The following is a 14,623-nucleotide window of genomic DNA, read 5'->3' as shown; positions in this document are numbered from 1 at the left end:
ACATATCTTTAGTTGGAAATACGTTCAAAGGCATGCATTCGAGCGGTATAGTACTTAGACGCGAGCAGACAAGATATTGCACTATAACTTCCTAGTAGGGATTCATTTAGCGCTGACAGCCTGTGCTCGGCGGGGCGCTTGAAGAAAAATATTTTTTTGCAGGTAAAGCATTTTTCTTCCATACTATCTATTAAGCCAATAAAAAATATTTCTAAAAAATTTACATTGTTATGTCCTCTTGAATGATTTCTGCTTACCCGTTTTTTCTTTTTTTTTTTTTGTTTTTCTCTCTTTTGCATTTTTTACTCTTTAACGTAAATAAAACTTGTACGAAATCGTTACCATATTACAGTTTCCTATTTTATTAATATGTAATTAGTTTAGTAATTCGTGAAATATTTATACAAGTAATCTTGTTCTTGTTACATATGCGTAGGGAATTAATTTCATTATTATTTGAATAGATAATTAATTAATTAATATAACTTAAAAGCTAATTTGTTGTTGCGAATGTTTTCTTTTGTTATTTTGTTCTTAATGATTACACGAAATAATCCAACGCTACTAGAATAATCCTTTTTATATATATATCAAAAAAAAAAAAACAAAAAAAAAAAAGGAAAAGGAAAAGAACTCCATACCTAAAAAGTTAAAATGTAATTTATAGCGTATATCAAAATATCGAAAAAGAAATGAAACGAGCTTAAAGTGTCAAAGGTATTCAAAAAAATTAAGGGATATATGTAACCGTACAAATAATAATTTAAAGACAAGATACGAAATACATTTCCAAAATTTAAATATAATAATAATAATAATAATAATAATAATAATATAATAAAGAAAAAAGAAGTGAAAAGAATAAAGAAAACTCTCATCTATATGTCAAATAGCTGGACATAAACTTATTACGGTTTACTTTTTTTTTATATAATTTTATGTCGTTGATAAAGTGACCACATCGCTGCTACTGCTGCGACTTTTGCTAGAGGATGAGGATTTCGCTTTGATTTCGGTTAAAGTAACTGAACCGGGACCGTTGAGGAAATGCATTTTCACATGCTTTTGCAGGTCTTGTTGTGAATCGAAAAATACTTGACAAAGATCGCAGGGATAACGGGATTTAACCATTGCGTTATCCATGGGCGCTCTTTTACGATTTTCTTGCAACGAATCTTCGTCATCATCATCATCAAATTCGTCAGAATCGACTTCTTCGTCCTCAGCTTCTATGATAGCTAAATTGCTTCGATTGTTCAGGTGTTGACTTCCCCGACTCGCAATTTCATTTGTATCTTCATTTGTGTCGGGATCCTCTTCAATATCATCTTCATCTTCATCTTCAGCGTCATCACCATCACCATCACCATTGCCATCTACATCACCATCACCATCACCATCACCATCACCATCACCATCACCATCGCCATCACCATCACCATCACCATCAGCATCGCCATCACCATCACCGTCACCATCGCCTTCTTCATCTAAATCGTCGTCCTCATCACCTACAGTCTGCTGAGCTCCTACAGCCATTTCATCAAGTTCCTCTTCGTCAGCGGCAGAGTCCTCATCATATTCATCGACAGCCACTCTTCTTTCGACTTCATCTTCATCGACCTCATCTTCCACCTCGTCAACGTCATCGTAATGATCTTTAGCACTGTCGCAAGATTCTTCAAGATTATTGGTTTGCTGTTCGGTGACAACAGGTACTTCAGTATTATCTAGTGGCTCTTGTTTGATTTTAACTTTAAGCAATTCTTCCGCTTGATCATTTTTGGAATTTTTCTGCTGTTCTAATTGCTTTGGCGATTGCGTCTGTTGGATCGAGCCTTTCTGTGCCGATTGTGATTGTTCGATCGGTATAATAAATGCTTCTTTCATATGATTATGTATATGATTAATTAATTTCTCTTTGCGTGACACATAGGTGCCACACAAATCACAGCCCCATTGAAACGGTCCGAAAGGCTTCATTACACGCGCATCGGCCACTTTATGTTCAATCCAATCCGCTTTACTTTCAAATTTTAAATTACATCGACGACAATTGTTAGGTGCATCCAATTCAATTTTTGGCGGCACCGGTAGATTACCGATCTCATTCTTGTGTAATTCATATAAATGACGACGTAAATTATTATTGCTGATAAAAGTGGAAGGACAATATTCGCATTTGAGTTCACGTTTACGTTTCTGGGATTTTGAAAGGGGGACGGATTGTCGGGGCATAAGACCCACCGCTTGTAATCCCAGTAGACGTTGATGGTTGATCGGGATTGAATGGTGCGATTGATCCTGGTGCTGCTGTTGCTGATTGGTACTGCTGAATGTACCCAGATTCGATGTACGCTGATCTACTTCGTTCTATTTTATAAAAAAAATAAATAAATAAATAAAATAATAATGAAAAGCATAAAAAAAGAAAAAGAAATAAGAAAAAAAAAATAAATAAATAAATAAGAACAAAAGAGAAGAGATGTATGTTATGAAAACAAACTTCTTTAGGGGAAAAATTTCATTAAATTTATTATTTTGTGACTGGTGTGGAGGCAAACAACACAAGTTCATAAATTTGTTGAAAAATGTCCTTTAAATTTGGAAGGCAAAACCATAGAATTTTGAGACTTTTATCGTTAAACTTAAATCATGAGATTTTCTTGTAAGCAAATTTTATTAATTGAAATAAAATCATATCTATGAATGATGATATTCTATCTGAAATTGAAATTCGAACTGAAATTTGCTCAAATTTTCGTTCGAATTTTGGCATTGGCTAATTGTTATGTAAACAAATGTTGAGAGCATGTATGGAAAAAAGTGGAGATTTTTTTTTATTACAAAATGAGCAAAACTCCCCAAAAGATATGCATTTCTTTATTGCAATTGTGTAACAAATTAACGAATAAATCCGTTTGATAGTCTACTCGCATCGCTTTTCATTTTTGCACTTTCTTGATAAGGAATTATGCATAGACGTATTAAAGAGGGAGGGTATCAAGTATTTGGCTATCGAGCGAGTCCAAATTTTCATTATTTTCATTAAGATAAGAAAACGTTAAAGAGTTATTTCGTTGATCAACGGTCTCAATATTAATCTACGTACGTACAATATATTTATTTTTCACAGGATTAGTATAAAAAAAAAAAATAAAATATATTATACTTTCTTATAGAATACTTTCGTTTAGAGGCTATTCAAGAATCTAATCAATTTCAAAAATTGTTGCTTACAAAATTATACTCATGAGTTTTTAACCGTGCCCGTTTTTATGTAGTCACTCAAAGTCATTATATAAACAGAATTTTGTTTTTTGCCAAAACCATTTAATAATGTTGGACATCGAAATTGTTTATTTATCAAACGCCATAAAGCCTCGCTGCACAAGTCCACAAGCTCACCTGTTTGCTATCACCTCTGAAATGCCATTTCCGATGCACTTTAAGTGCAGTCATTTGCGTAAATATCTTCGAACACAAATCGCAAGCATACTCGCCATTCTCATTCATTCGATCCATATAAAATTGATTAGGATCAGCAGGCCCTGTGTCAAACATTGACGCCAATGGATTATCTGTATACAATTCCATTTCATGCATTTGAATATGTTTGCTGAATAAATCCTGATCGGTGAAACGCGCCCCGCAAATTGTACAAGCCACTTCCGGTAGCTTAATTTTTAGACCAGACCCTTGAAGACTAGCGCTGGTCGTAGTTGTCGTATTGGCAGCAACAGAGGTAGTATTAGCATTTTTCTCAGCATCATCATCATCGCGAGACGCTTCGTCTTCATCGTCATCATCGTCCCCGGTTTTATGTTTATAAATCGGTTGAGTCGATTCAGAATTGGCCGTGCCACCCGATTTAGCCGATCTTCGATTACAAGTCGGCGTATGATTTTCCAACATTTGAGTATCGAAAAATACTTTCTTACATAAATGGCATTCGGATGGCTCCGCGATTTGGGGATGCTTCTTGTAACGATGAACCTAAATGCGTAAATTAAGAAAGAAAGCAACCAAAAAATATAAACAAAATTCTTTACATATTTTAACCTTGTCATACCCATAAACTCTTACGACCACTATAAACATTGCCACAGTCCTTGCACGAATAATCATTCGAATCAAATTCATCGTGTGAATTTATATGAATTGCCAACTTTTTATTGGTGTTGAAGTTTGAGGGACAATATTTGCATTGATACCAATATAAAGGCACGTTACTAGTAGCGCTATTACCGCCAGCTCCCGATGTATTACCAATGCCACTAATTGGTGTCGATATACCGGACGCATCCGCTCCAGCTGAACTATTGTCGGCAGCACCCATCAAAGAGTCTTCGCCATAATCGTCATCATCGTTGTCTTGAGCTTCTCCTTGTTTGCCATGCACATTGGCCAAATGATGTTGTAACTCCACGTCGGTGCGATACACAATTGAGCATATCTCGCATTCATATTGCTTGATAATCATTTCATCCTTGAGCAATGTGTTATGTACTTTGAACATATGCACCTTAAGACCCTTCTCGTAGGCAAATTCAGCATCACACAACTGACACTTAATAAATTGGACATTTCGTATTTGATGATCATTAAGCATATGATACCGGTAAGATTTTTTAGTTGAAAAGCGCCGTTGACAGATGCGACAACGCATACGACGGAAACGGCGATCGGCTGCCTGCTCAAGTGTTCTTTTTAAGATGGTCTGTTGTACTGGCGGCGTAGAAAATGATGAACTTCCCGCCATGGCCGCCTTAGCAGCCATGGGATTTTGCAATTGATGCGAGCGCATATGATTCGATAGACCGATATTGTTATTAAAAACGGCCTTACAAATTGGGCACTCCTTCTGTCCATTCAAAACGGGCGTAATACTGACACTATTATTATTATTTGAAAGTTGCGCTGTTGCATTATTATCTAAACGCAACTTTTTAGCAGCATTCTCTCGACCACCTTCGTCGTCATCAACTGAAAGTGCAAAAAAAAGTTGAAAATAAAATATTTCCGCTGTGTCACCATTCGGCTTACCAGTTGTCCCACCATTTGTTATAGACATCAAATCCTTCATCACATAATCGTAGCGACCGCTATAAACGTTCTGATTATTGGTATGACCAGTAGGTTTGACAGTCTCCGCATTAACTATATACTCAAAACCGGTGTGACGCGTCTTATCAGCATCATGAACGTTAACCATATGATCGCGTAAATTAGATAGACGGGGATAGCCCACTCCACATTTTACACATTTGTAAGTTTGAGGCAATTGATCAGGATGTTTCGATTCCATATGACGTAATACATTGTTATAATTGTTGTACTGTTGGCCACAAATAGGACAAGCCTGGGGCATACGCGAGAAACATTGACTTTTGGCCGGCGGTGCTGGCGTCACGGTAGCTGAAAGATTCTTAAAACTACTGCTGCGCGAGTCATCAGCTGAAGATGCACCTACATCGAAAACATATATTTAATTAACAATTGCAAAAAAAAAAAAAATTCGGTTTTTTTTTTTTCATTTTTTACATACCCATGCTTGACTTTTTCCCCGGTGAGTTATCAGCATTTGTCATAAATTGAGGTTGATCGCGGAAAGCGGCCAAGTGCTTCTCTTGGACATGCTCCATAAATTTGTGTTGATTTTCATGTTTCGTATCGCAGGTGACGCAACGCAATATTACTATGCATTCCATGTTATTATAATGACGCTTGCGTTCGGCTGGATCTTCGATATCGATTGCGCAAAAACTGCACTGTGTTGTGCCAATGTCTTTACGTTGCGCAGCCGCATGTTCATCATAAACATGCGAACGAAATTCCAATTTCAAACGGAACGTTTTAGGGCACAACTTGCATTCATACATCTTGTTAACCAATAATTCTTTGGCTCTCATCTTTTCGGGTGTGGCGGCGACAGTGGCCGTCACGGCAGCTGCAAAATTAGCATTTTTCGCCATTAAATTTTGCAATATTTTATAAAGATTTATGCAGTTGCGTCGTTTTAAGTGTGAGATGAATAAAGCTTTCGAATCGTTCAGTTTCAAGCAATTGAAACAAAGATTACGTGGTAAAGTTAAATACTTTTTACGCATATGCGCCATAAATTTTTTATAAGTGCTGTAGTATTTATTGCAACAACGGCAAGTCATCGTTTGATATTGTAATAAAAATTCTTCATTTTGCTGAAGAAAGACAATTTTTTCATCGGTCAATAGCTGTTGATACTTTTCCGGGCAATCATAATCCCATCCCCCCATTTCGCTGTTATTAAAGGCATTTACCACTTCTTGGCGGTATTTCTGATTCGATATTAAGCCGCTGGTGTTCAATTTGCAAGCGTCAGCCGCAACAGCCGCGGCTACGGCACGTTGCAATTCCAACGAGGCATTTAAAGCGGCCGTTTGTTTATTTAAAGAACTATTGCTATTACCTGTAGATAGGCTATCAAATAGAGTCGGATGTAAATTGCGCTCATGTCGTCGAGCATTGGCCCGAGTGGAAAATTTCAAATTACATGCCCTACACGAAGCTTCTTTTGTATCCATTTTAATTAAGTTAGTAGTTGGTAGCGGTTTTAACTCAGTTAATAAGCGTTGAGCTTCGTAGTCACCATAATGTGAAGAATCCTTCAAAAGTGAGAAACTCGATTATAATAAATTATTGTTATATGCAAAATTGTTGAATTCACCATTAACGGTTCGTCGCCTTCATCGGCGGTACGCTCTAAAAACATTGTCGGATCTACTATTTCATCGGATTCATCATGTTGTTTTGTACTGTTATAATCGTCATCCGCATCAATTGGTTCATCTTTGATTTGAACTGCCGGTACGGGCTAAAAAACAAAAATGCAAATTTGGCAGAAAGAAGCAAAAACAATTTAAAAATGATGAAATTAATAGAATGAAAGCAAAATTTGCAAAATTTTAAACTTAAAATATTTTTCTCTTATTATTATTGTTATTATTATTATAATTATTATTATAATTATTATTATTATTATTATTATCATTGTGTACACCCTTCTTATCAATTTTGAGCAGGAATCTGCTCAAGAAATATATAAAAAAATTTTTAAATAAATTCTATAACGTTTAACGTTTCAGAAGCCTTGACTGTAAGAGACAAAAACATCTTGTGTTTTCCTAAAACATTCTCCAGGGGTAAAAATGCCCTGATATATATTACTTTAAAAACAAAAAAAAACAAAAAAAAACTAATAAATAAATAAATAAATCGCGAACAACATGTAACCGAAAGTATCAGTTTTCAGTCTTTACCAGATATTTTCAATAGCATATGCAAGAAACATTCGGAGCAATATGATATAAAAAATCAAAATACAAAATGTCTCAAAGTACATAAGTAAAACAGCTTTGAAGCTTTTATCGTTCAAAGATCTAGACTTTGAAGTTTGAAGAGCTAGATATTGTTTATGGGGAGACGGAGGAGGCACGAAGCTAATTGAAATTCATGTCCCTTTTTGATTTTTCTCTCAAATACAAGTTAATGTTATAACTCAAAAATTAATTATTATTGTTCTACATATATATATAAAACATAGGAATGTATGTGTTAATACAGTAACGGTATGCTCATAATTGTCTTGACATACGATACATTTACATTATAGGAGTATCGTCTGAATAAACGCAATTGCTGAACAGCATTTTGACAACTCGTAGCAGAAGCTACAACCGTAGCAACATTTGTTGGTGCTGTAGCCTCGTTACCAGGCACTAAAGCCAGAGCAGCAGAAGTTATGGTAGCAGTAGGTGCTGCCGCAACTACGGGAGATGTAAATATTTGCATAGGCGTTGTTTGTTGTATTGGAATAAGTAGTTCTTTATGGCTACTTTTGTGCTTGACTTTACTAGAGTGCAGCAGCACATTAGAGGATTGTGTTTGCTGTTGACTACTTTGTCGTGGTTTATATTTATAGGGACGTTTAGTAGAAGTAGTAGTAGTAGTAGTAGTAGTAATAATGGAAGTAGTGGTAGTAGTAGTGGTAGTAGTAGTAGTAATTATCGTTGTGGGTGCTGGTGCTGGACTTTGCGTTTGTTTGGGACTCACATAGACTGTTAACGATTTTCGTTTTTTTAATGATGTTATGCCCTCCAATATTGAGGGTGCCAAGCCCGATACAGAGGCCATGTCATCCTGAGCCTGCTGGTCATCATGGTGTGTATCTCCTTGGTCTTGCTGATATGCGGATTTTTTCGTATTATTATGCCCGCTCTCCAACCATGAACGCTGCTTGTTTTGTGAGGCTAAACAACGATTCTTGAACGACTGCCAAGAATTCAGATAACTTATGCAAGCATGACAAATGCTTAACGATAAACGATCATTGGGCGATATCTGCAAAAAAAAAAAAAAAACAGAAAAAACAATAATAAATAAATAAATGAAAAAATATAAGGAAAACACTATTTACTTTAAATTAAATGATTAAATATTAAATTTCTTACTTTTAGAGACTATCTATGTAAACTTGAGCTGCGGGAATTTCAAAGTGTTGACAGTAATTTTCAATGCTTTTAAACAGGAATAGAACAACGTAACAGAAACTTGTCTATATAACTTTTATCGTCAACAAAGTTATTGCACATACTTATATACTTATATCTGTTTAAATGTCTTTATATATATATATATATATATATATATACTTATATCTGTTTAAATGTCTTTACCTGCACTCCCGCCTTAACTCTTACCATACTTCAAGCATAACAACAAGGAACAGTTATTGATGCAGTTACTGATGTTTAATGGAATAGTTGCTACTAAAAGCAGCTCATACAATATTTACAAATGTCAATGACCCTAGAGACAATAACAACAATAGCAACAACAATAACCGAAGCCGAAAACATATTACAAACACAAAAGCAAATGCAAAAACATTATACATATATGTATGTACGCATCTCGTATAAGCGTATTGTACACCTATACCTCCTCAAAGCTAAGCTATTGAATATTTGCGTTGTACAACATGTCCTTCCTCTCTCTTAGTGATAGTTGGATACACAAGTGCGGAATTAATTTAAACGCACACATAGGGCATATATGCGAAAATGCAGTTACACAAATGCAGAGTATGAAGAATATAACTATAGGAGCGTATATCTGATACACCATACCACATCAAGCAATTTATATCCTAATACATGCGTACATGCCTGCATATGCATGCCTTTCAGTTTATTCCTTACTATCATTTAATGGGCACATCAATCAAGTCTCATTAAATAACATTAAATACTTTTGGTTTTGTTTGCCAAGCGAATTAGTGCAAAGAAAAAAATTAATAAAACGAACGCTTCAAAATAGGCAATATACTTTCATCAATCAATATTCACTAAGCCTAAAATGTAGACAATATTTATAACTTGTACTAATTATTATTCAATTTTACGAGTTTCAATTTAATTTTTCAATCAATTGAATTTTAAAAGAATAAAAATAAAACTACTTACAATCAAACAATCTATAAGAAAAGAAAAAGATGTTAGAATTTTCAAATGGATTAAAATATGTTCATTATGTTCAATTGGAATGGATCTTGCGAATATTATGCTTTTACATAAAACTTGAGAATTCGCTTAACGGTCGACAAAACAATGGAAGACAATAAATAACGGACGCCATTATTGACACAAAAATATTTGAGGAAGAAAACTATTAACAAGCTGGTTAACTCGATCATCGGGTTTATAGGAGATTTTTAGAAAAGAAAAAAAAAAACTAGAAAGTATCATATGAAAATCCAGACTATTGATATTATTCTTATTTCACATCTTTCAAGTTTGATTATCATTTTTTTTAATCTTAAAAATAAATAACTTTTTACGACTCTATTCTTAAAAGCGATTACAAAAAAAGAGTGCAAAACAAAGTTTCCTGCACAAGTTACTGAACTGAGATCTTGTCTTAGCCTTAGTAGTTTTTAATAAATTTTTTTAATAAATTTAAAATACGATTAATGGGTTTTTCTTTTCTTTTCATTTTGTTTACTCTGCGAGTAAAGCCCTAAACCCCTGCTGTGCTGGATTTGGTAACTGGCATTACGATCTACTACCTTTTTTGTTTTTTTTTTTTTTTTCCAAATATGAGAAAGCAATCTGTTATGATTTGGCAGAAAAATTGCTTAAGATATTTAAATAACTCAATTTTCCGAAGATTTATATAGCTCGGGATGTCAGGAGCTAAATACATAACCAATTATGTACAATAATTACACACACAACATACATACTAACTACTTAAATTGTACATTAACTCAAACCTTTAATAAGCTTTCCCTTGAAGTCAAATATATTGCATATTGTGAGTATGTATGCGCGTTTATATTATGTGTGCATTATATATATATATATAGATATGCACTTACATCTATGCATATAAACTTGCATGTGGCAAAAGCTTATATAAAGAAAATTGATGGTTAACAAGAATTTGGTGCATTCAACCTAACTCTTACTCTTCTATTCTATTCTCATCGTTATTTAAATACATATATATGTATATGCATATATGTTCAATAAAGTTCGAAAACTCGAATAAGCGTATGTTCATGCGATGTACATTATAGATTTGAAATATATAGGATATATTTGAGAAAAGTGTGAGAGAAGTTAAAGAATTCCCTCGCTTACGCTTTGCTGAAGGATTTCTATTGAAATCACAATTTTCATGCCGTTATTTAATCTTTTGTTTACTAATAAGATATTTGTTGCTATAATTTGCAAAAATAATAAATATTTGGGATTACTGCTGCGTTCGCTTTTCCCTTTCGATATGCTGTGCCATACGTACACATTAATATATTTGATGTAAATATTTGAAATTGTAGCATTTTTCACGAAAAGTTTATTCGATACCCGTCACTAAGCCACATAGTGCTATGCACGATTTGATACGCACCAATTTACATATTAGAAATTATATAAATAAATATTTGTATATGATATCTTAAGCGGCCTGAAATATTAGGTAATTTCATCCAAAAGCGTCATTCCATCCTCCAATGCATTTTGACTGGTGAAATCAGCAGGAATTGTTCGCTTGCAGTAACTAAGAACTGCAAAAAAAAAAAAAAAAAAAGACTAAAATATGTTTAAAGTAAATATCAATATGCGATTTCATTCATTCATCGAAGCATTCCTATGCACATCTTTCCTGCTGTGTGTACTTTTAAAGGGACCCAAGTATTATAAGATATGGTTTGGTTAGGTAATTCCTTAAAATATTGTTTTATTTATGTGAAATTTTGTAGTCAAATAAAATGATGACTTGACTGGATGGAATGGATGCCGCAATTCATCGAATTCAAATAAAAAATATTCCATATAAGTAATAAAAATAATAATAATAATAATAAGCGAATTTTTAATATCGATTCCGTTCATTTCATTACCATTCGTTATCCTTAATATTCACAAGCTACGCGATGAAATGAGTTGAATAGTTTATCGCCCAAAGCCAAAGCTTAAGCGCTTAAAGAGAATTTTGGATTGCATCATTTTGGTGTAAGAGAAGTTTTATAAAGTGCTTATGTTCAAGCCATTAAAACACTAATGCGAGAGTGCTATTGAAACTTTAGTTTCACCGGTTTTTGCCCATGTGGACGCTATATAAATCCCGTAAAGTTTACAAAAAAATTATTCTAATCAAAGTTATATTCCAATTCAAGTTGATCTGATTGTTTTAAAAATTATCGTAACCGTGATCAGAACATATTTTTTAATAGCCGATGGAAAACGTTTAAAAAAATATTTATTTATTTGACAAAGGACCTAAAATGTAAGAAAAACTCGAGTTTGATAAAGCAAAAAAAAAAAAAAAAAATTAAAAAAATTGTACCTCTTAGACTAAGAACTGTGATTATTCAATCCAATACATTTTTAAGAACTTAATATTTGTCTAAATAGTTGCGCAGATGTTGAAAAAAGAATGGAATGGGAAGAAAAGGGGAAATTACAAGAAACTATTTGAAATTTATGGAATGCGCCAGAAAAGTAATAACTACCATTTGGGCCAATATCATTAAAGATTTCTCAAAACAGTCGGTTTAGTAACACACATTCACATTCATATTTACTGAACAATTTAAAAGAAGCTACATTTTGGTTGGGCAGATAGAGAATTAAAGCGAAGCAGCTAAAAAGAAGCGAAAACCAGGTAGCCAGCCAATGCTTTCGTTAATATCTAAAGCCAAATGTAAAAGGAAATCCTCAATGTGTACATTTGACGAGAATGCAAAAATGAAATATATGTATACTCCTCTCCTTTCCAACTAAGAGAATTTAAAAAAAATAAAAAAATAAAAAAAAACAGCCCTCAAATGAAAAGCAAAAGAAAACGCATATGAAAGCGTTAACGTTTGCAAGATGGAAAAATGAATGGATCGCAGTCTAAACCACCCTATAAATGCACAATTGTACACTTTAGTGATATATAATTTTAAATTATTTTATATATTTCTTTCTAAATTATACCGCCTGAGATATCATGCCTGATGATATTCCTTTGAGCTTGCAATCTTTGCTTTTAATATTGTAACAGTTAGAGAGACACGTATGCAGCAAACATGCAATACATTTTCGTATAACTAATAAGGCCCTGGAGTATAACACACTGTTCATATATATATGATCGATTCCCCTAGGCAACCCTAATATGTAATATTATCGAAAATAACACGAAATAATAATAAAAATCTAAAAAAGTATACTACAGAAATCCTATGGAAACCGTACATAGAAAAGAAGCCTCAAAAAGGGAAAAACCAAGGCTGAAGTACGACTTAAAACAAATAAATAAGCAAAGTAGCTGAAATAAACATAAAAAACAAACGCATGCAATTACCTAACCAGCCAGTTGTTGACCAAAGTGCATAAAGTAAGTAAACGATGGAAGGACGGATACGTACGCACAAAACGCAATCTGACAATTGAAACAAAGGCATGAATTCCTCATATACATAGTTGCAGCTGCTGCTGCCCGCCTGACTTACTTACAAATTATCTGGTTCTCGACGAGCACATCTACAAAATGGTGGATGAAGTTGAATGTATGAGAAATATTAAAACTGAAAGCTGAAAAAATAAGAAGAAGACATAAAAGTAAACAATGAAGAGCCTATAGTGGCTGTAACGCACTAACACCACCATCTCGAATATTATAACGACCGACCATAAATAACATTTTATTAACAAAATATGAGACGACTCGTTAAACGGCTGCTACAGAGCTTATTTAGGTTAAGTAAAAAATTAAAACCTAAAAAATGCTTGGCTGGCTGACTGAATGCTAGATAGTGTGACCGCTTTTTACCCATCCCATAATGACGACTACGTTAGTAGCTAACTGTAGTACAAAAGCATCTACAAAAGAACAGCAACAACAACGTTAAAGGCACACATACTTATGGCTGATGATAACACACAACAGACAACACACGGAACGGCAGAGCACTGTTAAAAGCAAATAGCTGACGTTAGGTAAGACTAGCAATACCAAAAGCACCACTACCAACGTGACTGTGATGATGACGACGACAATACCAAAGACTCATATCATAAAGTCGTCTAATTTAGCCAGTAATCAACCTGTCTAGTAAGTAATCAGCAGTTGAAATTTCCCAACACACAAATGAATTCGTTAAAGGAACGAAGTGGAATCGATTCTTTTCCAAAACCTTTACTTATTACAACGCATATTAATTTTCACAATTACCCGGAGTTGATGGAATACCTATAACCAAAAAGCCATTTTATCATTTCGTCATAATACCCTTGGACTCAAAACTTGCACAATCAGTGCAATCGATGTGACAGCAACAAACCACGAGCAACCACGACAAGCACTCTTAGCCAGCCACTGCCACGAACAAATAATAACGACGCGACTACTACCACCACCATCACTGTACTACAATCGTCATCATCATTATAATCACCATCATGAATGCGGATCAAAAGCAAAAATAAAAATAAAAAAAAGAGAACAAAAATGCCAAGCAAGCGAGGGCAAAAATGCCATTCAAATTGCTTGCGATGACTGCATGCCAGAAAATCTAACCTCACTTTATTCGGCATGCTCTGGCAAGCATGGAATCAGCATGTATAACAAATTGGTTTCTCCCATTCCAATACACGGGTGTGGCCCGCATCATTACATTCTATGTCCTCACTGTATTTTTGTGGTGCCCAATCCAAACTTACCTTGACGCTTACACAACTGTATATTTTAGTGGCCAAAGGTTCCTTATCCGCAGCGTAACTATTTAATATGGATATGCATTCGTTATCCGGTGCCAGACAGAGGCGACAACAGTTCTGTCGCTGTTGTTGCTGCTGCTGTTCATCCGACATTTTGGTTTTTTCACTTCACAAGCCTCTCGTGCTGTCGGTGGTGGTTTCTATGTAATAGTTATGGTATCTGTGTCGCCTCTGCTCTGCTTTATGTGTCGTCTATATCTGGATACACACTCAACTTATATACTCAATGCTTCCTCTATTGCTTTATATATATTTTTTCCCAATTAAAAATTAAACTATTTAACAAAGATACTATAATTTAGTTTGTTTGTTTA

At 34.3% G+C, this 14,623-nt stretch overlaps 1 protein-coding gene across 1 annotated transcript; it reads right to left on the bottom strand.

The window, feature by feature from the left end:
- Positions 1–797: 797 nt before the first annotated feature.
- Positions 798–14,618, bottom strand: LOC119634754 (zinc finger protein hangover). Its single transcript, XM_038029107.1, has 9 exons — positions 14,253–14,618; positions 8,092–8,379; positions 6,707–6,853; positions 5,549–6,644; positions 5,047–5,469; positions 4,073–4,986; positions 3,409–3,996; positions 1,416–2,373; positions 798–1,340 (listed from the first exon to the last, which is right to left on the bottom strand). Exons 1-9 carry the CDS (start codon positions 14,400–14,402, stop codon positions 937–939), a joined length of 4,968 nt encoding a protein of 1,655 aa, XP_037885035.1. The 5' UTR covers positions 14,403–14,618; the 3' UTR covers positions 798–936.
- Positions 14,619–14,623: the final 5 nt, after the last annotated feature.

This window comes from Glossina fuscipes, unplaced genomic scaffold, assembly GCF_014805625.2.
Source record: "Glossina fuscipes isolate IAEA_lab_2018 unplaced genomic scaffold, Yale_Gfus_2 0, whole genome shotgun sequence".
NCBI classification, from domain to species: Eukaryota; Metazoa; Arthropoda; class Insecta; order Diptera; family Glossinidae; genus Glossina; species Glossina fuscipes.
This window is presented reverse-complemented; position numbering and strand designations above follow the sequence as displayed.

What these genes read in the sequence shown, in the direction of transcription:
- LOC119634754 (XM_038029107.1), bottom strand. Translation starts at nt 14,402, where the DNA reads ATGTCGGATGAACAGCAGCAGCAACAACAGCGACAGAACTGTTGTCGC. An exon ending in AACAAATGGTGGGACAACTG is followed by an intron (nt 4,987 to 5,046) that starts GTAAGCCGAATG and finishes TTGCACTTTCAG; the next exon opens with TTGATGACGACGAAGGTGGT. An exon ending in GTGGTCGTAAGAGTTTATGG is followed by an intron (nt 3,997 to 4,072) that starts GTATGACAAGGT and finishes TTACGCATTTAG; the next exon opens with GTTCATCGTTACAAGAAGCA.